The sequence below is a fragment of the Anguilla anguilla genome, chromosome 6 (genome assembly GCF_013347855.1).
Source record: "Anguilla anguilla isolate fAngAng1 chromosome 6, fAngAng1.pri, whole genome shotgun sequence".
Lineage (NCBI taxonomy): Eukaryota > Metazoa > Chordata > Actinopteri > Anguilliformes > Anguillidae > Anguilla > Anguilla anguilla.
In genome coordinates, this window is record NC_049206.1 from 26,228,508 (window position 1) to 26,255,464 (window position 26,957).

At 42.0% G+C, this 26,957-nt stretch overlaps 1 protein-coding gene across 27 annotated transcripts in view; it reads left to right on the top strand.

The window, feature by feature from the left end:
* LOC118229204 (receptor-type tyrosine-protein phosphatase S-like) overlaps positions 1-26,957 on the top strand; it is a 193,063-nt gene that overhangs the window by 79,832 nt on the left and 86,274 nt on the right. For all 27 annotated transcript variants that reach the window (XM_035420955.1, XM_035420954.1, XM_035420968.1 and 24 more), the window contains 3 exons: positions 6,789-6,975; positions 17,064-17,209; positions 17,941-18,082. In XM_035420955.1, the coding sequence (XP_035276846.1) occupies positions 6,894-6,975; positions 17,064-17,209; positions 17,941-18,082 (370 nt within the window). In that variant the 5' untranslated portion in view covers positions 6,789-6,893. The remainder of the gene's footprint in view (positions 1-6,788; positions 6,976-17,063; positions 17,210-17,940; positions 18,083-26,957) is intronic.

Sequence of the window (26,957 nt, forward strand, 5' to 3'; positions counted from 1 at the left end):
TGCATCATCTGGGACCGAGGACTTTCTGTCCCCTGCCGTGCATCTCAGAATTGAACCCAAACACGAGCGGTACACCTCCCCAGTGTCTCCTATCTTTTGCTCACATCCACATGGGTAGCGGTGCTGTGGAGATTTAATGTAAATGCCGTTATTAATAGCAGGGAGGCTGTAGCGGTGGTGTCTGGTTTCACCCTATGCATGGTGAGCAAAATGGCAGTCACAGAGAAACCTTTCATTATGCTGTAAATCCCCTAACCGGCAGATATACCTATGAATAAGGTGGCTGAATTGGTACATTAAGTGTCCCGCTGTAAATGGATTATGTGTAAAATGTGAATGTGTACGTGTACTGTGTGGATAAGGGTGACTGTTTAGCAAATATAAACGATCACAGACTACAGCAGTCTTGGGTTTTCTGTTGTACAGACAGACCAGGTTAACCTTCTGTTGGACACCTGTCCTGGGCAACCTGAAGTATTGTGCTAAACACTGTGAGAGTAACACTTCAATTAAACAAATCCAGCCCTGGGGTTTTAGTCTTTTGAAAATGGCTGGTCTCACAGCTTGCTTTTGCCCACAGGCAGTAGGCCTACATTTTGAAGCCTTGCTAGCAACAGAGATGAAAATTGCTGTTGGGTTTTAAAACTGCCATAACATAGGCTATTTGTTTACCGTGTCCCTTTTGGTGAGTTTGCACTAAAGCATATTAAGCTTATGAATTATTTCATAAAGTAGCAATTTATTTTTATTCTTTAAAAGTCCTGGTCACCTTCACGGCTTTGATCTACTTGGAGAACAGGTTGACTTAGGAATAAAACAAAAAAAAAAGGGGGGGGGATCCATATGATAGACAGCCAGGTGTTCTCATTTACATAATTTTCCTGCTGATTAATGCAAATTCATGCAATTCCCCTTCAAAGTTCTGAATGCAAGCTTACTTTTTAAATGTATTACAGTGAGCAGTAGAAATAAGCGGTAAAACAGAATGAAAATATGTCTGGTGAGGCTCAGGGTATTTTTAGCTGAATTTTTGTCTGGTTATCCTCCTAAAAATGTAATCTCTGTCATTTTGAGGCATGAATACTATGGTGCAGTAAACAGTTGGGCAGAACTGGGCCTGATAGGCACCATTTCAGAGCTGCTATATATTTAGCTTGCCATAGGAGGAAGGGAAGGAGGGAGGGAGGATGTGAGAATGTGTTTGTGTGTGTGTGTGTGTGAGAGAGAGAGAGAGAGAGAGAGAGAGGGGGGGGAGAGAAAGAGATGGGATGTTGTGGAAAGATGCTTTTTGGCTCAATGTGATTTGTATGTGATCATCAGTGACACATCAATTAGCACTGTTGTAAATACATGAATAAAAAAGGTTTTTTTTTTTGCAATTCTTTCATAGCCCACAGGCTTGTAGATTGGTATTTAAATTGACTAGACAGATAGAATTGTCTCAGGTATTCTGTTCATTTGGTAAAATTGATTATTTTAGTCTGTTAGTATGATTCATTGCCATCATGCCAACATGCGGAACCCTATGCACCAGCATTCATATTAAATAATCAGTGTTACAGTTATAGTGTGTGGCACCATGAATATAAGCAAATGGTCCTTTTTATACATAATTGAGTCACTCTGATTTTGTAGTTCTTGAGTGAGTGATAAATCTTATAAGAGCACAACGGTTGTTTGCTTGTTAGGCAAAGAAAATAACATGTCGTGTGATTGCAGAGGCCCCACTGTGCACCGACCTGACGTTGAGTCAACATTCCATTGACATATAATTTTCTTCGGAATTTGAATACACCGAATTGAAAGCGAGGTTTCTTTGTCAGGGTCTGCCGTGCTACTGCCATTTTTTTGATTGATACACTCAATTTGCGGCCTCATGCAATGGGCCACAGTGCATCCTGATCGTCCCCAAGGTGACAATTACCGTCGAAACTATGTGAATAGTGAACAATGCCCCATGAAAAACGCCAGTGATGCATTCACGGCCCATTAAATGTAATTGCGCAATATCACTTTATGGACCATTTAAAAAACAAAAATAAAAACATGCACATCCAAAATTTAAGATGGGTGGCAAAAAAACAACAGACTGTATCAGAAGGATGACAAGTAACATCTGACAAAGAGCGACAATGACTGAAATGCTACTAGCCTTTGGTGCTAATAATTAATTGGATTACATCACTTAGCTTAATACCTATGACCCCTTCATTTAAAGGAAACATGAACAGTCTGCTTTTTTGGTGATAGAAACTTCCACAGGAATATTAGGCTAGATAGAGAGTTTTTAAAAATATGCCTAATTTTGCTAGTGTTTTAGAGTGACAGATATACAGTTTCTTTTTTGTCTGGAAATAAATCCTCTAAAGGTCAGCTGGTCTATAAATATATATAATCCACCACTTTCAAATACTCTCGAGTTTTGCCGAATGCATTTTGTTATTATGATATTTATAGGGCATGTTTTTGGGCTACAAATATAAGAATAAAACATAGCGATCTAGTTCTGTGTTGAGTCGCACATAAATTATGTCCAATTCCCTCCTCCCTTGTGCCCCCCCACCCCCACCCAGGCATTTGAATGGTCCATTTTCACAACTTGCACCTGCTTGCATTTAGTTTGTTATTTTACCGATTTTAACTGCACTTAACACTTTTGTAAAATAAAACATTTGTTATATATTTTGTCTGGATCTCCGTCTTTTTGCTAAGGTCAGTTAAAAGACAAGCATACACTGTGACTTGCTGGGGCTGTGCAAACAGCTGGAGCATGTCTGTTTTTATTCATTTTTATTGGACCTTTATTGCAGACACAGCTGTGTTTTTAAATGGATGTTTGTTTTGATTATTCCATTGTTTCACTGGGTGCCTTTGCATCTAGGCCCTTCCCTCACCCAGCTCCTCTCAGCTGAAAGGCAAATGTGTCCGTATAAATAATTAATGGAAAAAGCCATGTCAAAGTCAGTGGCCCTGATCACATCTGATGGCAGGAATTCGGAGAAAAAAAGGGCCATCGCGCTACTAGGAAGCTTTTCAAAGCAGCTAGGGAGTGGAGGATTCAATGGAATTCTTTATGAGTTAATGCCATGTCCACTTGTCCCATAGTCTGATCCATATAGAAGTGAAGAATGTTTGTGTCTGTGGTTATGGGTGTTTGTTGATAGAGGTCTTTTTATGATGAATTTTTTATTCATTTTCTTCATAAGAAACAGCGAACACACAGACACAAGAGCATTTTCTAGAAGTAGGACAGTCAAAAGGATCATCATCTGTGCTGTAATAGGCAAAACAAAAAGGAAGCCCAAAGAAATAAAAACACCCACGAATCTAATGTAGCTGAACATAAAAAAGGCAGCTGACATGGGAAGATAAAAATGGACTTATACTGCCTGCAATCTAATATGAGAATTACGATAGGAGGTCTTTCTGCATTTTGTATTTCAACAAGGGCTAAAAAAAGGGTCTGTCTTTTTAATGCTTTAGAAAAATCTAAGTTGGCCAAGTTTTGAAGATGTTTAAAAATGATCCTCAAGGAATGTTTTGCTGGATGTCCCTGGTGCACACCAACTGCCAATTGACAGATGCTTGCAACCTCACATTAAACACTAGATGTTTGGTTTCCGCAAGTCAAAATATTGGCTAACCTTGTCCCTGTCTTTGCAAGGCTATTTGTATGCTCTTGTGTCCTGTGCAGACATTGATTTCTTTGATTGTACAGTCCCTTCCAAACGTATGGGAACAGTAGAATGAAATTTGGATATATGCTTAAACAACTGTTTCCGTAAAGTAAAGAGTAAAGTAAAGACTGTGAAATAAATGTGTACTTTTGTCTCATATTCATCTTTTGATCTCAAATACAAATGCCTTAAGTATGTAGCAAAAATAAGAAACACTACCGTTACCATACTTTTAGAGGTCACTGTATGTTACTCTGAACAGTGCAGCATTGTTTGGTGCTGTTTTTTTTTTGTTTTTAAAAAAAAATCATCCTTAAATTCTTGTACCGGGTGTAAAAAAATGAACGATTAACCTGTCAACAGTGAGTGGCGAGTTTTCTGTCAGTCGATCAACACGGACTTGATCCATCCCTGAAGGTGAAGCACTTTCTTCTCTCATGGGAGCCTTTCCTGGCGAAGCTCAAATTTTCGCAGTGACATGAGAACAATGGGGGATCACTGCCGGGGCTCAGGAGAGTCGGGTCAAATGTGTGTGGATAAAGCGTCTCCGTATAATGACCTGTGTGTTTGCACACATACAGCGGCGTGCGAGTGCCTTATTGTGAGGCGTGCGGGTGTTACCACGTTTGATTTGTAGCTTGGCTCTGCCTGCTTTGGTTAAGAACCCTTGATTGAAACGGTCACCTGTGTCCACGAGCCGTGGTAGAGGCATGTAGCGCTGATGAGATGAGCGAGGGCGTGTCTGCTGTTCCTCTGCAGGGCTCTCTGAGAGTCCCAGTTACAGGTGTTGTGCCAGAAGCTCCCATAATCCCCTTCGCCGTGATCTGAATTCCACTGCACGAACGCTGAAAGTAGCAGGGCAAACAAAGCGGCTAAAATTGATGTCAAATATTTAGTGAGTACACATCCCGGCTTAAGACAAACAAATAGCTCGGAAATAGGCTTTTGTGTTGAATTGGTTGAATCGCTCACAAAATATGCCCCCCAACCCACCACACCCAGATTGCCAATTCAAGAATAATCTTGTGTATAATTTTAGAACAGTGGAGTCTTGTCTGTTACCCAGATGATGGCAGTATAGGGGAAGTGGTCCAGAGATTCCTCAGATTAGCCCAGGATGTTAGCATGTTTCCTTTATTTCCAAAAAAGTAGACAACTGTAAAATAAGTTAACTACGGTATATCTTGAAGTGATGTCACTGAAACAAAATAATGGTACCTTGTTAATTCCCTTCATGCAATGCTGCAATCGTGAATAACCAGAAATTAGTACAAAATATTTGTGTGAAAGATCTTTAGGTGAAATGTGTGCTTTTACAAATTAGAAATCAGCCAGACACATACAAAATCAAACCAACTATTCCAAATAGTGTGACATATATGATAATAATCACTTTCTTTTCATATAACAAAATCATGAGGAAACGTCCCTCCTTCCATTAGTGGAATATTATTGCATGTGAACAAATAGGCATCAAATGCAACATTCTGCAATCCTGAATGCAGTATTCCTTTTGTACATAATGCTACCGTATTTATAAATGGTGAATATTCCAACTGTCAGAATATTAGTATGCATGTATTCTAGACACTAGACACTAGACACTCTACGGATATAGAAAATAGAAAAAGAAGTTACCATTTATGAAATGGCTTTACAATATATACAATTTTACCCTACTATTTTACCCCCTAACAACGGGGTGGTTGGTCAGTTTACTGACACACCACCAACAAATATTCCAGTTTGAATCACCACTTCCAATTGCAGTACCACCTACATGAGACTGTGATCTAGTCATCAGGAAAGCGCATTCTGAGAAGTTGGGACACTTCAATATTCAACAGTCAGCGTCAACCTTCTGTTTGCTATTGATAAATCCAGTGCTCCACTGTAGCCACTGTAGTTTTCAGTGAGATTGACGTTCTGGAGCAGGTGTTTTAGTGGTCGTAGCGTTTCCAGTTTCCCCACGTGGGTCACATGAGGGCTATAATAGACAGAGCACCCCAAGCAGAAACTGGGTCAGAATTTTGACTCCTCCCCTTGAGGGAGGAGAGAACTGACCTCTTTGTGAAAGGTTAACTCAGTATTAACTTCTGTCAGATAAATTTATCTATTCCCTTGCCTTGTTTCATTTTTACAACTTGAAATAGTTATATTTGGCTTCCTGGGATAAGATGGATGCACTGAACACAGAGAGGACCATTGCTTGTTAACCATACTTGCCCCTTAAGTAAGGCACAGCATCTACGGTTCATTACTGTGGATGAAAAGCACCCGCTGCTTTAGATTTCTGTACCTTGTTTCAGATTTTATCTCAATGTCAGGAATGGTTGTCACTTGTCACATATCAAACCTCTAACATGGCATGTGCGCAAGGGTGCTTAGGTTCCATGTGGTATGAATGATTTTACATTTATGCTGCCTTGTAGACTCGATGTCTGGTATTACTTTGTGTATCACGCAAAATGCGTCTCTCCCCTGATACACCTCAGTTTCATTCTGAGCTGTGCCCATGGCCTGTGAGCACCAAGGGTTTCATGGAAATCCTCCTAAAAGAGAGATGTGGTCTCAATCAGTGGGGCCTACCTAACCAATTACAAGATCTGTGGATGAAACTGATAATGATGAGGTCTGTGCATAGTGTCCGACCAATTAAGATACAGGACCAGTTAATTATGAATTAGGAGCTTGTAGCTGCTCGTATTCTCATGCACATATGCATATTTCCATATACAGCAAGGATGGCTTTTTCTGTCTGCTGGTGTATGGAGAGCAATCACAGGCTCACTTTCCTCCCAGTCACTGCTTATCTGAGCCACAGACAATACAGACCCTTCATTTGGATGTTTTTCACATTCAGTTTTAGCAGGATTATAGGCGCACACACACCCATAGTTTTGTGCGGGTGCTTGGCAAATAAATAAATAAATAAACCATAATAAGCAAGAAATACCCTGACACTGCTATTAGGCTCAGAAGTGGCTTATTGAATTGAATTTGTGTGCAGCGACAAGGTTCAGGCCATTCAGTATTTGCTATTTTGCGCAGCATAAATGAAATGTTGAATGATTTCTAAATATTTCTCCTGTGTGTTTATTTTTTCTACAGAGGACGAAGAGGTTCTGCGTGAAGCCCCCATCTGCCCCTCTCCCCCCGCCCTCGCCCAACCGTGGGGCCTCAGCTGTCCAGCCAGGTCAAAGGTCATTTTCGAGCATGCGGTCCACCCTCCACCTCCCTTGCCTTCTAGTGCCTCTGGTGGCCCTACTAGTGCTGCTTCCAGGCTGCAATGCCTTGTGTAAGTCCCCTTTCCTGGTGATTTTGGTTGTGCGCTCTCTCTCTCTGCGAAGCTGCACCACTCTTCTCCGTTCATCTATCTCTTAGTCCTGCGTTCCCATTACCCGTCAAGTGCATTTACTCATTAATTTCAGAGCTCTGAGTTAGAATTTGTTCTGCACCATTTCTCCCCTAAGATGGATTTAGAGACGCATTAGGAAACAAAGCAAAGAACGGAGCGCTAAGTAAGAGACAAGGTAATAAATAAAGCGGACAAGCCTCCCCATTGTGTTTTGGAAAGAGGGAACGTGATACACGACTAAGAGGAGATGTAGGTGACTGAAGCTGGTTGGCAGCATTGCGTCCGCATGCAGCTTACCTCCTGTGTCACAGACTGATGGGGAGCGAGGGGGGCTTCTGATGGTTTTTTCTGATGGAGTCTGTGGATTACAAGGCGCAATATTGGTTTGATACCCACCGTTGTTGGAGCCAGGACTGGATTATATTCCCCCATGTTTTATGCGGCTGTCCTGGGAGACAGGAGCTTGGGCGTGGCCAGTTTCTGTTTGTCTTTTATAAATCTACCCGTCTGCTCGCTAATTTATCTTTTTATTACAAACAACAGTTCTCTCTGTTTCTCTTCTTTCTTTCTGTCTCACTCTCTTTGTAGTCGTCTAAATGTATTTACACTGTCTTCATTGTAAAGGCCTGCAAATATCCGCTGGCCATTGATTGGTGCCTTGCACTGCCTGCCATCTTCTTTTGCTCTGTTATTTTTAACCATGCCCACATAACCATTTTAACCCACTGTCTGTCACACCACTGCCCACTGCAGCCCACGCTGCGGCTGAATGTAGCATTAGCTAGTTACACTTATCGTTGCCCGGTGTTGAAAAATTCCTCCCTTCCAAAGAAAGGTACTGTTTCCCTCTTATGATATGCAATCAGCGTGGGGGGATGGAATTAGCTTTATTACACTTCTAGGGTGTGATATCCTCCGTAGAGCAGGAAGCATAGGGAACCAATCAACCGCTGCTGAGCTGAGCTGAGGAGGCCCATAAATTCTACTGTGTGACAGAAGAGCAGTTAAACTGAGCTATTTTTGAATGTGGATTGGACTTCCTGTTCATGCTGAGCCAATCAGCATTGATTGATCAGTTGGATATAAGATCCCGGTGCGCATGAAATGCAGCGGTGAGTTTCCTTTTCCCATGCATATGAGCAGAACAGATAAAGCCAGGCTTCACCCTGTGATGAACCTTGCACTGTAGGACATGTTGTCTACAGGGCTGAGAATCACCTTTGCAACAGGCAGTGTTCTTTTCCATCCATTAATCGTAACGGAAGACTGAATTAGCCTGAGGTAGAGGTTAGTTTCAGTGGGAAAACTAAACCAATAGGCATGTCCCAGAGATAAGCTCTGAAAGAAAGACCAATCCATAACTAGACAGTACAATAATGTAATAGCCTCAAGTTGTTTTGCCTTCTTATTTTAATAAGTGGGTTCTCCTGATTAAAATGAACGCAAATTAAAGATATTTATCATTCCCTCCTGACGTATTATTTGGTGGTTGTTAATGTTAATTGATTTGGTAAGGAGGAAACCCATGGAAGGAGGAAACTCTTGGTCCACTGTTGAGGAAGGTACCTCAGAAGGGCGATATGAATCATATCCAACACCACTACACCATACAATAAAGTAGCCCACCCAACCTTGATTACCTTCCTCTTTGTTTACATTGCGGAAAACATGTCAGTTGCCTTTCTCTCTTTTCCTCTCTCTCTCTCTCTCTCTCTCTCTCTCTCTCTCTCTCTTTCTCTCCCTCTCCAGTCTCATAAATCAAACCCCCAAAGGAGGCATTTTTAATCAAAAAGAGGAAAAGAAAGGCAGAATAAATCATAATGAAAACACTGCCCTGAGCCTGGTTTGTGTGTGCATGTGTGCATCCACATTTACGGGAAAAAAAGCCTGAAGAGAGGGTGTAGAGTCACTCTTTCCTTACAAAAGCTTATTCTGTCACCTGTAGCCTTCAAGGATGCACACATCCCTGTCACTTCCCAAACTAATGCTAGCACTTGTGCGCATCTGCTCAGTACTGCACAACAGATGATCTGCATAGGCGCCACACGATTGACGCTGACTCTTGCCCAAGGTTGACCAAACTGCGCGTTTTAAGTAGGAGTCAGCAGTTGAGTAGTGTTTGTCGCGGTGATTGAGGGTTTTAGCCGGATTTGCGCGCGGTGATGATGTGGCAGCGAGCGAGCGCCGGAGACGGGCCGCGCTCGACGGCGGTCGCGCAAACACTCGCGGCGTCGCTCTCTGCTGCTGCTCGCTCCCCGGAGAGACGCGCTGCATTATTAAAGCCTGGTGTCAGCAGGGGAAGAGAAAGCAATTTCCAACGTGGCTTCCTGCTTCCCCCTCGCGCTCAATACTCCTAGCGAAGCGCGTACCTCCCGCCGAGCCGGATTCCTGGGCTCGCGCTATAAAAAGCGCCGGCGCGGACAGCCGAGGCGTGTCACGCAGTCTGACCGCGAGCGCAGGGCTGCCGTTGCCGCGTCTGTCCCCTGACCTCTCTGCTGCAGGTGCTTCAGCGGGTGGCGGTCTGTAGCCAAACACAGGCCCGAGCGATCCCCCCTTTTGAATGCCGTCACCGCATCGCCGGTCTGCTCTTTAAAGGCCACCAGCGGACCGAAAAAATATGAACACGCTAGCTCGCATGTATTATTTAACACGTGTTTCAATTGGTACATGAAAGCGATTTTTGTTCTTCAGTCAGTGTTTATCTGAAAGTACGACCCAGCGGACGCGCTCAGTTGGACAGAGCTTCACGATCAGACTCACGCAAGCGCTGTTTATCAAAGTTTGTGAAGGTTTTATTTCTACCTTACGTGCCTTTATGGAAGTGTCATTTGGAAAAATGATCATTTTACACGTTGGTAGGTTCAGGTTGGTATTGTTGTTATTTCAGTCAACGTGAGGTAGGTACACGTGTAGTGTTCATTCGAAACACATCTCCATTTTCTCAGAGCTCATGGGCGTTGCGCATGTGGTCGCTCAATCATAAAGGTGTAGGATCAAGCTTGCAGTTGTCCTTCTTCCATTGTGTTCTTTATGTTGCAGTAAAGTATTTCATTATTGATGTATCTTGTGGTTTACTTCACTCTATGAAACTCAGTCTCGCGTAGCTCTCTAGTTCTAATTGACTACAGCTCAAAGTGACAGGACTGATTATTGTAATTTATTTTCCATTGAAGTTGCCAAGTGAAAATTTGAGGACTCTCAGGGGGTCATTTTTCTCTCTCCTCACACCGTTTCTCTATTTATCTCTCCATCTCTCCTTTTATATCCCTCTATTTATGGGTGTACCAATAGGGAATTTCTGAGCTGGTTCTGTCTGTATGTCTGTCTGTCTTGCCTGTCTGCCTGTACTGATGCACATGCAAAGTGTGTAGTCACGCAGTCAGGCCTGCACATAATTTGTAATAGTCTTATCAGCTACAATCAAATTGATCAGAGCTTTATGTTCCTATCTAGTACATGAGTAATATCTATGTGATCAAATCAACGCTTAAGCAGTTAAAGCTTTCACATTCTGAGGTTGTGATGTTTGATATGGTTTCAGTGTAGGTTTTAGTGTATTGTTGTCGATTTTTGTGTGCAGTGAAGGATACTGTACATAATGTAGAGAAGTATCTGATGACTGGCTGACTTATCATGGCAGGTATAGGGTATTTTAGGGTTTGCGATCTTCAAAGGAGCTGGTACAGCTATGTTTTGTTTACAGTGGCTGTGCATATGAGCAGATTAAATTTAATAGTGTTTATTTGCAATTATTATAAATGTTAATATCAGCTTTTATATCATCCCAGCACTTTTGTCTTTGAGCATAGTGGACATGTATGCGGCATAGCAAATTCCAACTGAAAATTATTTTTAAATGATTATTTTTTAAGAATAACTGGATGATATATAAACCTCTGGAGGCAGAATGTCATTGTCCAAGCTGCATTGAAGTTACCTGAAATGTACTTTTGTACTTTGGACCACAAAATGTCCTATACCTGTCTTTGTACAGCCAGCAGGCCGCCAGATGTTTCTTTAAATATCTATAATTATCTTTCCAGTAGTTCCCAGTCCTGTGGGCCCACCGTGTATTCTGGTTTTCATTCATCCCATCATTGCAACCTCTGAATGTAACAAGCTGCTGAATTTTTTTTTAATGAGATGCTTAATTTCTACTGGAGGATGATTTATCCTCTCAAGGCCATATATGTCAGAAATAGCTATGCACGCTATGAAGAATAAATGTTCCATATTCACATTCCAGGACATTTAATCACTCAGAAGGACTTATGCTTTCATTTTCTGTAATGTGCTCAAAGCTGTATGGACTAAATGATTCCATTAGAAGGAGGTAACTTATTTAATTGATTAAATTTTATGCTGGCAGGTGAAATCAGCCAGGTCCTAATTGCTCAAAGAGTGGACACCTGGTCATAGAAAGTAAACCATTTGTGATAAATGAAGAGTTCAAAGACAATTAAGGCCAATGGAAACAAGCCAAACCTGCATGGTGTTAAATTAAGTTCAAGGAACTAAATGAAAGTAATTAAACATGTGTTCCACCAACATAATTGATCAAGGGATTGTAACAAAAACCAGGATACACAGTGGGTTCTGAGTCTGTGAACCACTGCCTTAATCGTTTGGTTTAAACTATGATATTAGCTGTCATGTGAACAGTTATTTCTGTGTTTTACAGTATTTCTCCTAGCTGTAATTTGACTTGGGAGGCCTAAATGTGAACTAACATTGCTACTAGTGGTCTGGGGTCTCATTATGTTACCACGGTTTTAAGTGTAACATTACAGTAATTAGGGAAGTTTTGGGAATACAGGCAAATTCTATAGGTGCATGTTTGGTTATTTTAGCACAGTGATGGTTTTAGGGAACAAAGTCAAGGGGCATCCTGTATGGGACAAAGGGCATGGTGGACAAACCATTGCTTTGGTTGAAATACAGCACGCTTTGCAACCCCTTGCACATACATGGTCAGTTCCAATCAGTTTTTATATACTTTTATTCATGGTGTTTATGGGTAATTAATATTTGTGTCTATGGGGACTGAGCATGTTTCGAACGAGGACCCCAATTTTGTTGTTCAGTGTCAACATGCTTTGGTGTAGCCTAATTCAAATTAAATTAGCCACTGAACCCAATTATTTAATCAGTGAGAGTTGTACCAACAGTTATTTACTCAAATGTATACACATGTATGGTTGCAGTGATGTTCATTTATAATTTTTTCCTTTGAACGTATTTTCCCAAATAACATGGATTGCCAGTTTGTGTAGAAACTCATTGTATTCAGAATTCAGATCTCCATCAAAAATGTGCTTGTAATTTCACGTTTAAAAAAATAAAATAACCATTAACTTTGCTTATATGATTCATTAACCTCAACTGAACAGATTGCAGGAGTGCAACACTTTGAAGATTTTTTGCCTAATGGCTTGAGTGAGTCATGCGAATGACAGCTTGGTAAAACTGACCCCCTTGCCTGTGCACCAGTCATGAATATACTGTGAACTCCTATTGTTCTGCTGACTGAAGTCAACTTGAAAAAGCCTCTGTTCCCAATATATTTCACCCCTTTCTAAACGAAGAACATTACTCAAATTTTTTGAGCTCCTTAAAGTGTGGTTCCTAGAACTGGACTGATAAGGGTATTTATAATAATGATATAGCTAATATGATATATGGTAGAACTTCTGAGATATGGCAAATGAAAGTCTTTTGGGACTTGGAAATGTCTGTAACTTTTAAAGTGAAGTAAAATACAAGACATTTAATCATTTGAGTCTTCTTATAATTACTTGACATTATTTTTTTTAAATAGGTTGCTGTCGCTATGTAGCTACATTAATATTAATCAGTAATTAAGCCGGCAATAATTGGGATCTCATTACTCTTGTTAAGTTATTTCAACATCAGTCGTTTCAATGACCTGATATCTTTGTCTTCTTTTACAAACTATTTGGTTTTGTTCTGCCGTTAATCAACGATATACAAAAACTGCTATTTAGCAATATGATCAGATAGGCCCCTTTGTGTTATTTGGTGTGCCTTGTTCTGGATATTATTTGAATATTAGAATTCTATTTAAGAATAGAATTTGAGTCAGTGACACTAGGAGACTGATAGGGCATGAATGTGTATGCTACCTTCCATTATCCATTCTGTGACGTTTGTATATCTGAAGTTCTGTTGTATAGTCAACATTTTTTAGCTATATTCCAGCATTTTATTTTCCTAGTCATAAAGGTAATTGTGTTCTCTCGTCTATTAATTTTAAGAGTTGTTTTTTCTCTTAAAATTAATTTCGCTGGAAATCTCCGCAATATTAAATTGTTGCCTAAGGGATCACTGTTTTTATGAAATAAGGACTTCTGAAGTATTCATATCATTGTTGCTCATAGACCTGGGAATTCATTTTTTCTGTTATTTCATTACTATATGCATTTTTTTGTGTCTGGAATGGGGAAAAAACAAAGCTTGTTTTATGTGTGAATGCATCCTAATTTTCCCTTCCAATTTTTACATAAGCACAACAAATCTTCAGGTTACCATGCCATTTTAAGTGAATGAATGCATACTTCATTTTCCAAACATGTGCCACATTTAATTATTTTGCTTGGAGATGGGGCTCACAGTAACTCTTTTTCCAGTTGTTTGCCGTTATCCTGAAAAACACCAAACAAATGTATTTGGCAGACGTGGCTCCAAATAAATTGAAATTGCTGTACTTGTTAGTACTGAAACTGAGCTTCTGAAGCTGTTGAAACAGTTCGGTCTTCCCGAAGTAGGGACTGGTTTAGACATGGAACACCATATCTCTAGCATGTGACATTAATCAATCAATCAACTTTTGGTTAGAAAATAAAACCAGCAGTACTACTCACCTTGAGCGACAGTATCCTTGTTTTATCATGTCTTAGTTGTTATGGCTTAGTTATTATTTGTACCTGACTTCTCAGTACGCAATATTGTGAAAAGATATTGCAACATTTTACAGCTGGGACTTCAGAAGGCAGTCTGTGTTATGAATTCTGCACTTTCATATGCAGTTAAATACAAAAGTATCGGGACAGTGACACAATTTTTGTTGATTTGGCTCTGTACTCCCGCACACTGAATTTGAAATAAAACAGACTGCCAGCTTTAAATTGAGGGTATTTACATCCATACCTGGTGATCTGTGCAGGAATTGAAGCACTTTTTTGTACATAACCCTTTTTATAAAGTACATGTCAATGGCAGTAAAGCTTTGGGTGTGTATATCTCAGGTAGTCCTGTTTTCTGATTTATTTTACAGCACATTTTTTATAAGCTGTTAGCAGGTCACTAAAGAGAAAGAGCAGACTATGTAAGATGCATTGGTCGTGGAATTGAAATAGTCCCATTTAGGGACTATTTCAATTCATTTTTTATTTGTATAACGATTTTTTACAGAGAACTGTTGCAAGAATGCTGTGCAGAGAAACAAAATGCAAAAACCAGGCCTGAACCCCCAAAAACCAGTGAGATTAAAATACTCCTCTGGCTGGCCGGCTGTAAAGTAGAGGTAGAATGGATCGTAACAGAAATGTAATCTATCACAAGGGATAGGGATCTATCACGGCAAATAATCAGTTGGGTTGAGCAGGTTACAGCTGTGGTATTAAACTAGCAGGTGAAATTGAAATTCCAAATGAAGGGATGTATAATATAAAGAAAAACATGGGTGGGATTGTGGGATTGGTCACGTGACCATCGCATGTGTGCTGGGAGATAAGAAATTTAAATGGGGCTGGTTTCCTCAGGGTTCATCTCCTTTCTCTCCTTTCTCTCTGTCATCCCCAATAAACGCAGGAGATATCACAACCTCCTGAATCAGGCTGCCTCTGGGTCCTTAATTATTCATCTGCTGTGTTCGTTGGGTGTTTGATCATTAATACATATCTGTGCATTTTGGATTTAACAAGTTCCCCTGGAGAGCTGCTTCTCTTTTCTTGTTGTGCTGTTGTTGACCTTTTCCCCTTTAAAAAGAAATCATAAAAGGCACAACCAGGGGGAAAAAGGGGGCTATTATTAATAATCTGGGATCCTGCTTCAGCTTTCATTGAGTCGCAAATTTCCGTTAACACTAGAATGGCCTCGATTTCTACTCGGTGTCGCCTTGAAGCGTTTGCATTTTGAACAGTGTAATTACTCCATATAATGCTTAACCTTGCAAAAATGATACATTTGTTGTATTCAGGCATGTTATAGGACACATTGGAAGACAAAAAACGTTTTAATGTACTTCCAGAATGTTTTTGTACGAATACATAGCCTACAACATTCTTCTTTTATTCATTGAGTAGCCTAAACACCACATTCAAATGAACACTTCTGCACTTCAGTTGTCAATAATGCCAGTAACTGGATAATTATTCATTAGGAGAGTTGAAATAATAATAGAACATCTTAGAACAGTAGTACTTAAAATTTGCTCTGTTTAAAAGTGTGCCTACAATATTTCTTGATATCTCTTATAGTTAGCATTGGTATGCTATCAGGAGCTTTCTTGCATCTCTGAATTAAGTGTGAGAAAAGTATTACTTTGTGTTGTACATGCACATGATGTCACATCCATACATGCTTGTATTATAAGCATGTAGCACCTACAGTAAGTGTTGCCAATGGCTTTGGTTTATGTTTTATGTCCCATCTCTATGTGCCACAGAAAATGTGTGTTGTGTTATTACAGTCTGGGGAAGATCTGATTGTTAATTTATAGCTATAAGTTGACAAAAAAAAGACTTTGTAGACACCATAGACTTTATTTTATTTCTATTCATTAGCCCTCCATGAAGCCTTCTGACTGCAGTGATTTTTTTGGAATTTTTATAGAAGTTTAGCTAGCTTGGTAGCATTTAGTTTTATCGTTCCTCCTCAACATTCCATTTCTTGAAAAAGCAGGCTCAACTGTCTCCAGCTGTTTCCTAGCAACACCTGCTGCAGGTGCTGACAACATCAGCTGAATTAAAAAATGAGTAACACAATAACCATCCCTTAAATGTAATGCTTTCATTTTGTTGCCATCAAGCTAGCATAGCTGTCTTGCCATCTGTTTATATAGCTACCCTGTGGGCAGTTATGAATATATTATGGCTGGACAGACATTATGAATTTGACTGACCTAACGTTAATATATGATGACAAATTGTTAAGTTAGTTTAATCATTGCAATGACATGACTAGCTTTGTAAGGAATTGCATTAAAGGATTGTGTGGAAATGTGATGGTCATTCTCGGTTTGAATCACATAAAGGCAGGTGATTCAAACCGTTTTTGATGTTGATGTTGATCTAATGTTGGTTTATAGTCAGTCATCTTCTAATGTTGATATTGTGTCACATAAAGGTAGCCTAAATAGTACTGTGACACTCTTACTGGAATTTCCCTGCTGTTTTTGGCTTTGTACACAGTGACTTAAAACGTAGTTTTTGTCTGAAATGGTACGTTTTAATATATTTCTAAATAAGGACTGGGTTACAGTTTTGAGCCACACACCTTGCAAGATTTCCAGTATCTTCCAGTATGTGCCATTATTTTCGTCCCCATTTGCTTCTGCAGTATGTGAGAGACTGATGCTGGCTTGGGATGTGCCTACTTAGGCAGCATTAAAATCCATAAATAAGCTCTAGCAGTTTATTATTCATGGCTTCATGCAGTATTAATGCAGGGATCAGACTGTCAAATGTGCATGTTTTCTGTAGTGTAATTACTGCAGCATCCGAACCGGGGCAGAGCCAGTTTGTACAAGCTATTCAGAGCCTTCATTCTCTGCAGTCTAGAGTCCCTGCACTGAATGAATGTATTAAACCAACCAAGCGAGGCATCGTGAAGCATCGCTTTTCACAGCCGCGGCCATCACGTGAAATGCCATCCTGTTACTGATCTGTACGTCCAGTAATTTAATTACATGTAGAAGAGGCCCCGGCAAGTTACTCATAACCACGGCTGGTTGGCTTCAGGTTTACGGTGTATATTTATGGTTTCTCCGCCTCTCCTTTTCCCTTCAGCTGCCCCTCGATTCACAAAGATCCCCGTCGACCAGATAGGCGTGTCCGGGGGCGTGGTCTCCTTCATGTGTCAGGCCACGGGTGACCCCAAGCCTCGAGTGACCTGGAACAAGAAAGGGAAGAAGGTCAACTCGCAGCGCATCGAGGTGAGGGCTAAATGCTTGGGTACAGATTCGCTGGTGATACACCGCACCCCCTACAGTACTTCCTCCATGCATCGGCAAGGATGCGCTGGTAATACATGTGTTTGTTTATGATGTGAGTTTGTTGGGGTTCTCTGCTCTATGGAGCACAGATTGCAGATGCAAGGCAGTGATTATGCTCAGTGTGCCTTAATTATAACTTCCCAACTCCCATAGAGCTTACAGTGTACTAAGGAGATAAAACATTAATGAGAAAAATAAGCAAAATAACTTGGAGTGATAAACAGATAAATGCAATCATTATTAGTCCCCATACAGCATGAACAGAGCACCATCATTTCAGGCCTGCTACATGGTTTTTTTTAACATGGCTGTTAAAAACTTGTTTAAAAAAAAAAAGTTTGCATAATGTTACAGATGGTACATTTTTGGGCAGATGTATATATCATTTATTCATTACTGCAACCTACCTCACAGTTTACAGGGCTATCGTCTTTCATAGCCCAATAACTTTTTAGCCAAGTGATGCATATTTCAGCACGTCCTTTCCCAGATATCATTTGTGAAGGATCACTGCTACTGTAAAAGCCTGCGGACATCTATAATGTTTATACTCGTCTTTATATTAGTTCCAAAAGATTTTTATGTGTAATACATGTCATGCATGCATCAGGTAGCTAACAGATTGGTCCGCTCTTCTTTGCCCTCACGGTCCGTCCGTTCCTTTCTCGCAGACAATCGAGTTTGACGAGGGTGCCGGAGCAGTGTTGCGCATCCAGCCACTGCGGGCACCGCGAGACGAAAACATCTACGAGTGCGTGGCCAACAACAGCGAGGGCGAGGTCACCGTCACTGCCAAGCTGTCCATCATCCGAGGTGAGTACAGGAGGGAACCGCCAGTGATGCCTCCATTTCTGCCATTAAGCTCATTATATGCCTTCTACATCAATAACAACAATAACAATAATAATAATACATATTTATACTAACATGAAGAAGACTTAAGAGTGCAAAGATGAAAATGAAACAGAATCCAGATGGACTATTAGGAGTATAAAAAATATAAAGCACTGAAAAAAGCCCAGTTAAAAAAAGTTCAAAGGTATGGCTACACACAATTTAAAGCAAGCTTAATGAAGTTAGTCTTTAAAAGAGTTGTAAAAGATTACAGAGATTCTGTAGCCTGGGGGCCATATGTTTAAGGCTTCTGAGAATTTGCTTTACTTTATATTCATTTAGCAGATGCTATTATCTAAAGTGAATTGCAGTGCAAGCTGGAGAATCACTCCTAAGAATCACGTCAAGAGAGCATTTAAGAAAAAGAAAATAGCTTTGCCAAAAGTTTGCGTAAGAGCATGTTGAAAGGCTGCTCACAGTAATCGTTAGGGAAGAGTAAGAACAATTCTTAGGAGCGGATCTTTCAAAAGACTGTAGGCTACTTGAGGATTTATCAACAGAAATTTGTACACAAATAAAGAAATAATATAAACTCCTCTAGTCAGAATCAAAACCTGTGAAAACTGCATTGATACTGATGTCTTTTCTAATAACAACATCTTCAACATATGAAGCCACAATGTGCACGTGAGTACCATCATGGACTCTGACAACTCCAGGGAAGCTGTGTCATTGGAGGACACCTGACCTACTCATTTTGTATGACCTGCCTGTATCACACTGCATATATCTTTATGTAATACAGCAAACATGGCCAAATAGGTGTCATTTTGTGTATGACATTTTTGGACAGTTTTAGTTAATACTAACTAGTTTTGCTTTTATGAATTAGAATGCTAGTCATGTAGGCTAGGAAAGGTGTTTTATCTCGCAGAAACATACAGGTATATAGCTTGTGACGGAGATTATACTTGCTCAATTGCTAGTAATTGCTGCAGACACGCATATTGCAAGATAGCTAGTTAGATTTTACATATGATGCTGCCAATATTTAAGCTTGAGGTCAGGTAGGTAAGGCACATTGTGCCGTAAGATTTCGCATGAAAGCAGCTTGGATTCACGGGGTTGGTCTCTTCAGTTGGTTGGAAAATCAATCATTTTTTGAGAGGTGAGATGTGAGTTGCAATAAGGGCCATAACTGTCTGTTATGGTTCTAATTAAGACAGTGGGCCGAGACCAAATCATCCTCACTGCATGTATGTATATTTACCTTCAGCTGAAAGCAGTTTTAATAATGTTTCTTCCATGATAGCAAAACTAGTTTCAGTAGATGGTGAATATGAATCTATGAAAATATTTGTCATAAAAAGAATACATTTTGTCTTATCTGACAATAACAGACAGTTACAATTGTTCTGAACCGGATCTTTCATCAAAACAGCGATCTTAAGCATTGGTTAGTTGTCCACAAAATGGCATCTCATTCTCCAATACTGAACCCAATGAGAAATTTGTGGTTTGAGTTGAGGGCAGTCTGAAAGCACAGACCTTTTTTAGCCAATTTCATTGAACAGTATAGAAGATGACTCAGTAGTGTTTTTGGTGAAGGGAGCATGCACAAAGTACTTGAAAGAGGGCTGTGAATAATTTTTTCATCTTTTTGGAATATTACTTTAAATATTTTTTTCTGAGCATTTGTATATGTATAAAAGAATAGAATATAGCATTTTATACAGCCTTCTTTACTTATTTTTATCAAGGATGTGAATAATTTGAGGCCACCATGTCTTGCTTTAAAATTATTGGTGTGATTTTAAAATATATTCCAAAATGAAATTCTAGCCAGTTTGGGGTAATATGAATTATTGTATTTGCCTTACCTGAGAGCTAGCTGCCACATATTGTACAAGCTTAAGTATATAAATGATGGCTTCTACAAAAGTAAATTAATTTCAAGCAGTCAATGAGTAGGCACTTGAAACAATGTTCTGTGTATCAAATAACATTACAAGTATTAATTATATAAAATAAAGGGAACTTAAAATAGCTATATAAATAGTTCTATAAGTGTATCATTATCTGTAAACCTTAGCTGCAATGGTGTAATGAATATGAGTGTCCGTGATGGTAGGAGCTGGGAACCGTCTGTAGGTGGGGCTGATCCTTGAAGAGATGCAGGCAGCTTCTTCCATTGTGGCCCCAGGGTGCATAAGAGGTGTGATCAGGTGTTATGACCTCAAAGGAGTAGCAACCAGCGTTAGAAAATGAAGGTGACCAGATTTTAGTGCAAGGTCTGATATAAGGTTTTCAAATAAAACGAAACCGCTCCTCTCACTGCCCAATTAGCCAGCAAACTGGTTTTTCAAACCTGATGCGAGCTGCATTCGCCAGCCAGTGGAAAGAGGTGAGAGGTGAGGTACCTGAAAGTCTCAGGAGATGGAAAATCGGACAGACCGCCGCTTTCTGGAAGTGCGATAATGGCACGCAGCGGGCGGCCTGCCAGTGGCACATCTCAGAATTGTAGGAGAGCCAGCACAAGCGTCTGGACCGAGATGTGGGCGGTTATAAATGCGCAGGTTCCTCTCATGTTGTAAAGGGACAGCCAACAGGACTGAGTCACCGATGCAGTGTTCCCAGAGTGGAAAATGGTTGTTCATGACCCCAGTTCTTGGAGATGTGTGCGGTGTGCAGGGCCATACAAGCAAGCTTAATAGAAAGTGATAGAAGGGCAATGCATTAGGTGGCACGTACAGAAGTTCTGTGTGAGAGCGACTGAGTTTTGCATGGTGGGTAGTCGTGGCCTGTGTGTCAGAGTAACATGACTGTAAGAGTTAGCAGCAGTATGAGAAATCACAGATGAACTTTGGCTTGGGAAATGCATTGGCTATTTTTGGCAGAATAGGTTTACTTGTTAGCTGTGGTGGAAAGGTGCACCTGTACAAATGGAAGGGTAATGATGGCCTGGTGAAACAAGGGAGATGGATGAGGATGGAGGCAGAATGTGACAGCGAAATTCATTCATGTTTGGAATGGCTGACAGGATCCGCTGTGGCAGAGACAAGCACTGCAGGAATTAAAACATGAAAGAGAGAGAAGAGAAAAGAGAAGAAGGATCGGGTAATGGAAACGGGGAGAAACCTCTACAGCGAGGTGAAGATGGAACCGCATCAATTGCTTGTGTATTTGAAAGCCACAGCTTGTTAGCTTTGAAATACATTTATACACTATTCCTCCTGTTGAATGGAATTGCAGTGTGTTTTCAGATTTGAGCAGTGTGTCAGAGATTTTAATACGGCTTGATGTTACTGTTGAGTTCAAGCCATTCCCTATAAACCAAAAGTTGGAGAGCTTTGTGTTTCGTCAAAATAAGGAGATCTTTGGGAATGCATGAACAGTATTTATGAAATGCCATATTCTGATTCAAATTGGAAGTCGTTCACGTGTGCCAGAAATGCAAAGATAACAATCTGTTTCCACTAAAGAACATTTTTGTCTAAGTGTTTGACTTGAAAATAAATGCTTTAGCTGGTGTCTTCATGGCCAGTCATGGTCTTAAATGGTCTAACAGTCCAGAATGTATTGACTTTCATTCCTACTGGATTTTTAACCACATGATCCCACTAAGCATGAGACTGATTTAGCCATTGATGCTTCCTTTCCCAGTTCTAAGAGCCTAGGAACAACTGCTGGACTATGGTCCTTCATGACCATTTAAGAACATCACAGACTGGGCATTGGTCCCAATGTTCTGTAAATGCCTGTCTACAGCACTTGGTGTTAGTAGGACCCACTTTCCTTAACCACAGAATTAAAGGCTGTTGCAATTGCACCAATGTTATTCATTATCAATAATTACATTCAGATATTTGAATTGTGTGTATATTTCTTTGCATATCTGCCTTTGCTAAGGATAACCTGCGCAAAAAATGTGTGGTTATCCTATATTTACAAATTTGGCTCCTATGTCCTTGCCACGTGCCTCATTACAGCTGAGTTCTGGACTTGGCAGCTTGCAAGAGCTTCTGACTGGGACACTGTTCAAGCGGAGGGGAACTGTGGGCAGCCCAGTTTTACATGAAAATCTCGGGCTTGGCAGGGCCCAGGTTGACTGCGTAAGGCACACAGACCCAACGCCTGGGGGATTGCCTCCTGTCCATCTGGTCCTGGCCTGTCATCACTGCGTTGTGGTCAGGACACGGTGGGCGAGGCTGAGAAACTGCAGCTTGTTTTATGGGAAAATGCAACATGCAAGATACCACCTACGAGCTGGGATCATTTGTTTCTCTGTTTTTAGAGCATTTCGGAAATGAATAGCAACTTTGGAGCTTGCAAGAGAAACTGGCGCTTCTCTGCCTGAACTCTGCATGCACCTGCAGTTGCCAGGGGAACAGTGAGACATTGCTGCATCGCGGAAAAGATTGTTTAGATAATTTTTTTTGTATTATTTAAACATTCATTTACATGAGTCTTTTAGCTGTAAGTAGCCAAAAGCTGTATCCCACAGTAGCCCAGTCACTGAATTCATGATGAAAAAACACATTGACATTAAACCCCTGCTTTTTATAGAAAAGGCATTCTGCACTTCTGTATGAAACTCTGTCTTTATTTTCTGTTGCTCCATTTAGAAACTGGCAGTCACTGTGCCAAAAATTGAAAAATTATTCACTGACCCCCTGAAAAATTATCAAGCTGAACTCCTGGAAAATGGGGAGGTCTTCAACTCAGCATAAAGCAATGGAGAATATAAAGAAATAAAAACGTAAGGCATGCCAAAGAGACATAAGCTGGCAGTCAAGCCCGAAGCTCCATCTCTGTTCAGAATAACTAGTGCACAGTGGAAACTCTGCCTTGTGGGATTCTGGGTATAAGCAGCTATGTGTTTTTTTAAAGCTTGCTGCGAATGATCTGGATTAGCAGAGCACGGCTGTTTATTATTCCCTCTGAATTCCTGGAGGGCCTCAGGGGCGCTGGAAGAAAGCATATTATCGTGCATTAGAGCTACTGCTCAGGTTCCGTGGGGCTCTATGGGGTCTACATGGAGTATGCCTCTCCAAAATGGAGGCTGTAGGCAGTGGCTAGGGTGTGTGATTAAGTGCTCTGGGAAGGTGTGTGTTCGTGCACACCTCCCTGTGCGCATGCACACGAGCTGGGCAGGCTGGCTCGAAAATTCATCTTTTCTCATGCTGTCAACATTCAGAGAAACAGGATAGAGTTTGGCTTACTGTTTGTAACATGCACCATGGTAAAACCCTTGAAGAAGACAGATGAGTGTAGACAAGTTCCCAAAGGAAAAGGAGAGAGATTCTATGAGAATAAAAATGGAAGCAACCTGGAAATTCTCCATGAAAGAAAAATGCGTTCAGAAGTGCCTGAGCTGACAGGTACGTGACGTTGGTGGATTGGTTGCACTACCGAACAGCGGAACTACATTTTCAGGCTGCAACTGCAAATGATGATGCGACTGATGCACCCACCCCTCATATTTTTGCCCATTCTTCACCCTGTGTTCCAGCTGAACCCCCCCCCGCCCCCCATGTCCCTGTTCATCGATCCACACAACTTTATCTGAGATAATCTGTGTGTCTGATCCCCCCCCGCTGGTGCATGGCCGTAATTAGCAGAGGCAGGACAGATTCGGGGTGGCCCGAGGGCTTCCTCTGTCTCCCGGAGGCGCAAGGTTGTACAACGTAAAGCCCATGAGCTCAGCGGCGGAATACAGGATAAGCTTTTCGGTGACTTAGCCAGATGCATCAAGAACGAACGTATGTGCGCTTTAGCACGTGTGTGTGCAAACCCAGCAGCCTATGGCCTGTGAACCAAACTCAGCAGCCTATAGCCTGTGAACCAAACTCGGCAGCCTATAGCCTGTGAACCATACTCAGCAGCCTATAGCCTGTGAACCAAACTCAGCAGCCTATAGCCTGTGAACCATACTCAGCAGCCTATAGCCTGTGAACCAAACTCAGCAGCCTATAGCCTGTGAACCAAACCCAGCAGCCTATAGCCTGTGAACCAAACCCAGCAGCATATAGCCTGTGAACCAAACTCAGCAGCCTATAGCCTGCGAACCAAACTCAGCAGCCTATAGCCTGTGAAACATACTCAGCAGCCTATAGCCTGTGAACCATACTCAGCAGCCTATAGCCTGTGAACCAAACTCAGCAGCCTATAGCCTGTGAAACATACTCAGCAGCCTATAGCCTGTGAAACATACTCAGCAGCCTATAGCCTGTGAACCATACTCAGCAGCCTATAGCCTGTGAACCATACTCAGCAGCCTATAGCCTGTGAAACATACTCAGCAGCCTATAGCCTGTGAACCAAACTCAGCAGCCTATAGCCTGTGAACCATACTCAGCAGCCTATAGCCTGTGAAACATACTCAGCAGCCTATAGCCTGTGAACCATACTCAGCAGCCTATAGCCTGTGAAACATACTCAGCAGCCTATAGCCTGTGAACCATACTTAGCAGCCTATAGCCTGTGAACCATACTCAGCAGCCTATAGCCTATGAACCATACTCGGTTCCTCTGAGAAAGAGGCTACTGCATCCCGTCAGGATTACCCATGACGCTAGCTGACTAGCGCAGGCTCCTCAGTGTATATAGCGTTGACTGGGGTCTACTCAGGGTAGGGCTAGCTCTCCAGGTTGCAGGTGGGGAGCTGCTGCATGTGGCAGTTGCTGCACTTCCTCTCCTGAGAGTGCAGGAGGACAGTTGGTGTTAGCAGAAATGAGCGGTTCCATAATGAGATCTCTCAGGAGCCGGTTCATCGCCTGCTGAAGCTCTTATCCCGAATTACCGCGAATTTGTCTCCGCGTTCCAGATAACCGACAGACAGAGGGAACTGTGGAGAGAGGAAGGCGGAGAGCAGAGGAAGGCTCGATGTGATTAAGCCTGATTTCAGATCGTATGAACACTTCCCTCTGTGTATTATCTACTGCTTCTACATGTTGTTAATTGGGCTGTTCCAAGCCCAGCTGTCAGCTGCTCCCTCGTTCAAAGTGCATTCCTGAAGACCTTTTTTTATTGGGGGAAACATATCTATGTTTCTTCTTCATAGCATTAGGTCTTCATTCTTTAAGTAAGGTTTAGAAAGCTGATGAGGTTCTTAAGTGTCTCTTTTGACACTGTTCATTGTTTTGCTTTGTGAGTCGCTTTTGGGAGGTCTGCTAAATGAATGCAATTTAAGTAATTCCTTCACTGTTAATGACAGTGGTGCACATAATCTGCTTGATAAATATTGACTCTGAAAAGCCACTGAACCGTAGTTCATTTGGTGAGAAAAAATGCACTTTGCTGAAAGTAGATGCTTGATAAATGTGTTTATACTGCTTGATTCTGTACAGTTATAGGGTAGATATTTCCACTTCCTGTACTTTGAACAAGGGTTTATAGGAATATATATATATAGGTCTCCACATTTAGAAAGGTGGCTTTAAGAGACGTTAGCAGAGAGCATATTGTAAATCATGGTACTTGTCGGGGTCTGGCTCACACTAGGAGAAGTGCACGGTGTTGCGCCTCTATTCTCCACCGGGGTGTCGGCTCTGTCTGCTGACCCTTCACGGGGATGCGCCGGAGGAAATTCAGTACGGCGTGATTTTCCGGACTCTCGATCCCTTTAATCCCGTGAAAGCCGGAGAACAACGGCGAGGTGAGAAACGCGAGATGGCGGGATGCAATCTGCAGCTCTCCCACGCTCATCCGTTCCGGCCTGTGCCAGCATCTCGGAGGGCGACCTTTCCTCCGAACGCTTGGCAGAAAAGGAAGGAACCGGAGGAGAAATCTTCGGCGGAGCCTCCGAAACCGCGTAGCCGCGTGCGCGCGGCTTTCTCCCGCCCTCTGTTTTTAATGTGTTTTCATAACGCGGGCCCTTTCTTCGGCCTTCTCGAGATCGGTGAATCTCAGTTCCGGTGGTTTTATTGAAGGGTGTGCTTTTCAGAGCGAGGGCTTAGCGTTCAGTCTGTTTATCCGCAGCCTCTCTGTGGAACAGAGAAGAGGGTCAGGCCCTCTAATTTGGCTTTCTTTCTCAGATGCACTGCTGAGACTGCTTTCTCCATGTAACCCCCCACCCCCCCCCCCGCCGTCAGGCAGTCAAATCTTTTGTCACTGAATCTTTCCGCTGAGAACATTACATTAAATTGAGATGACAGACCGGGCTGCGTGTGGGACGCGGGGCCGGTTGTTGTCTGTGGACAGTCGGTGCGGCCTGTCTGAGGAAAGAAGACAGCCCGTGACCGGTGGAGAGGCGTTCTGGGAGCCTGGGCTGTAATTAAAGACCAGCTCTGAAAGCATCCCGTCCCCACGCACCGGCCGCATCAATAGCCGTAGGACGCGTTATGCTGCGAGCGCGGATCAGCGCGTGGGCTACGGAGACAGCCGCCAATCTGTGCAGGGAGTGGGATGGCTCCGCCCACGCCGCCGAGTCACGGCGACGAGGGCGGCACCCGGGCTGGGGTTCGGCGCGACCATTTGTGAGGGTAGCAACTCTGAGGGGAGAGTGGATTAGCAAGGCAACAGAGAGGGAGGCCGGTGGCTCCCTCAGTGGGGGGTTGAGAACAAAACAAGGAAACAAGCCGAAAATATGCCTCAGCTGAACAAATAGATAATAGGGACACATTTCCTAGTCCTTTTCAGAAAGAAAGAGAGGGCTTGTGGTGAGGCAAGCCCTTCGGCGGCGGTGCCCAAGCAGGCTGCGACCGTGCAACAGGCTTGATGAAGACAATCAGCGACAACTAAACTGATTACTAATCGGCCTCAGCTGTGTGTATGTATGCGAGGGCACTGCTGGTCAAGCTTTGGCTGGTCTCCTCAGTCTTAGGAAGAAGGGAGAAGAGACAGCTGACAAGCA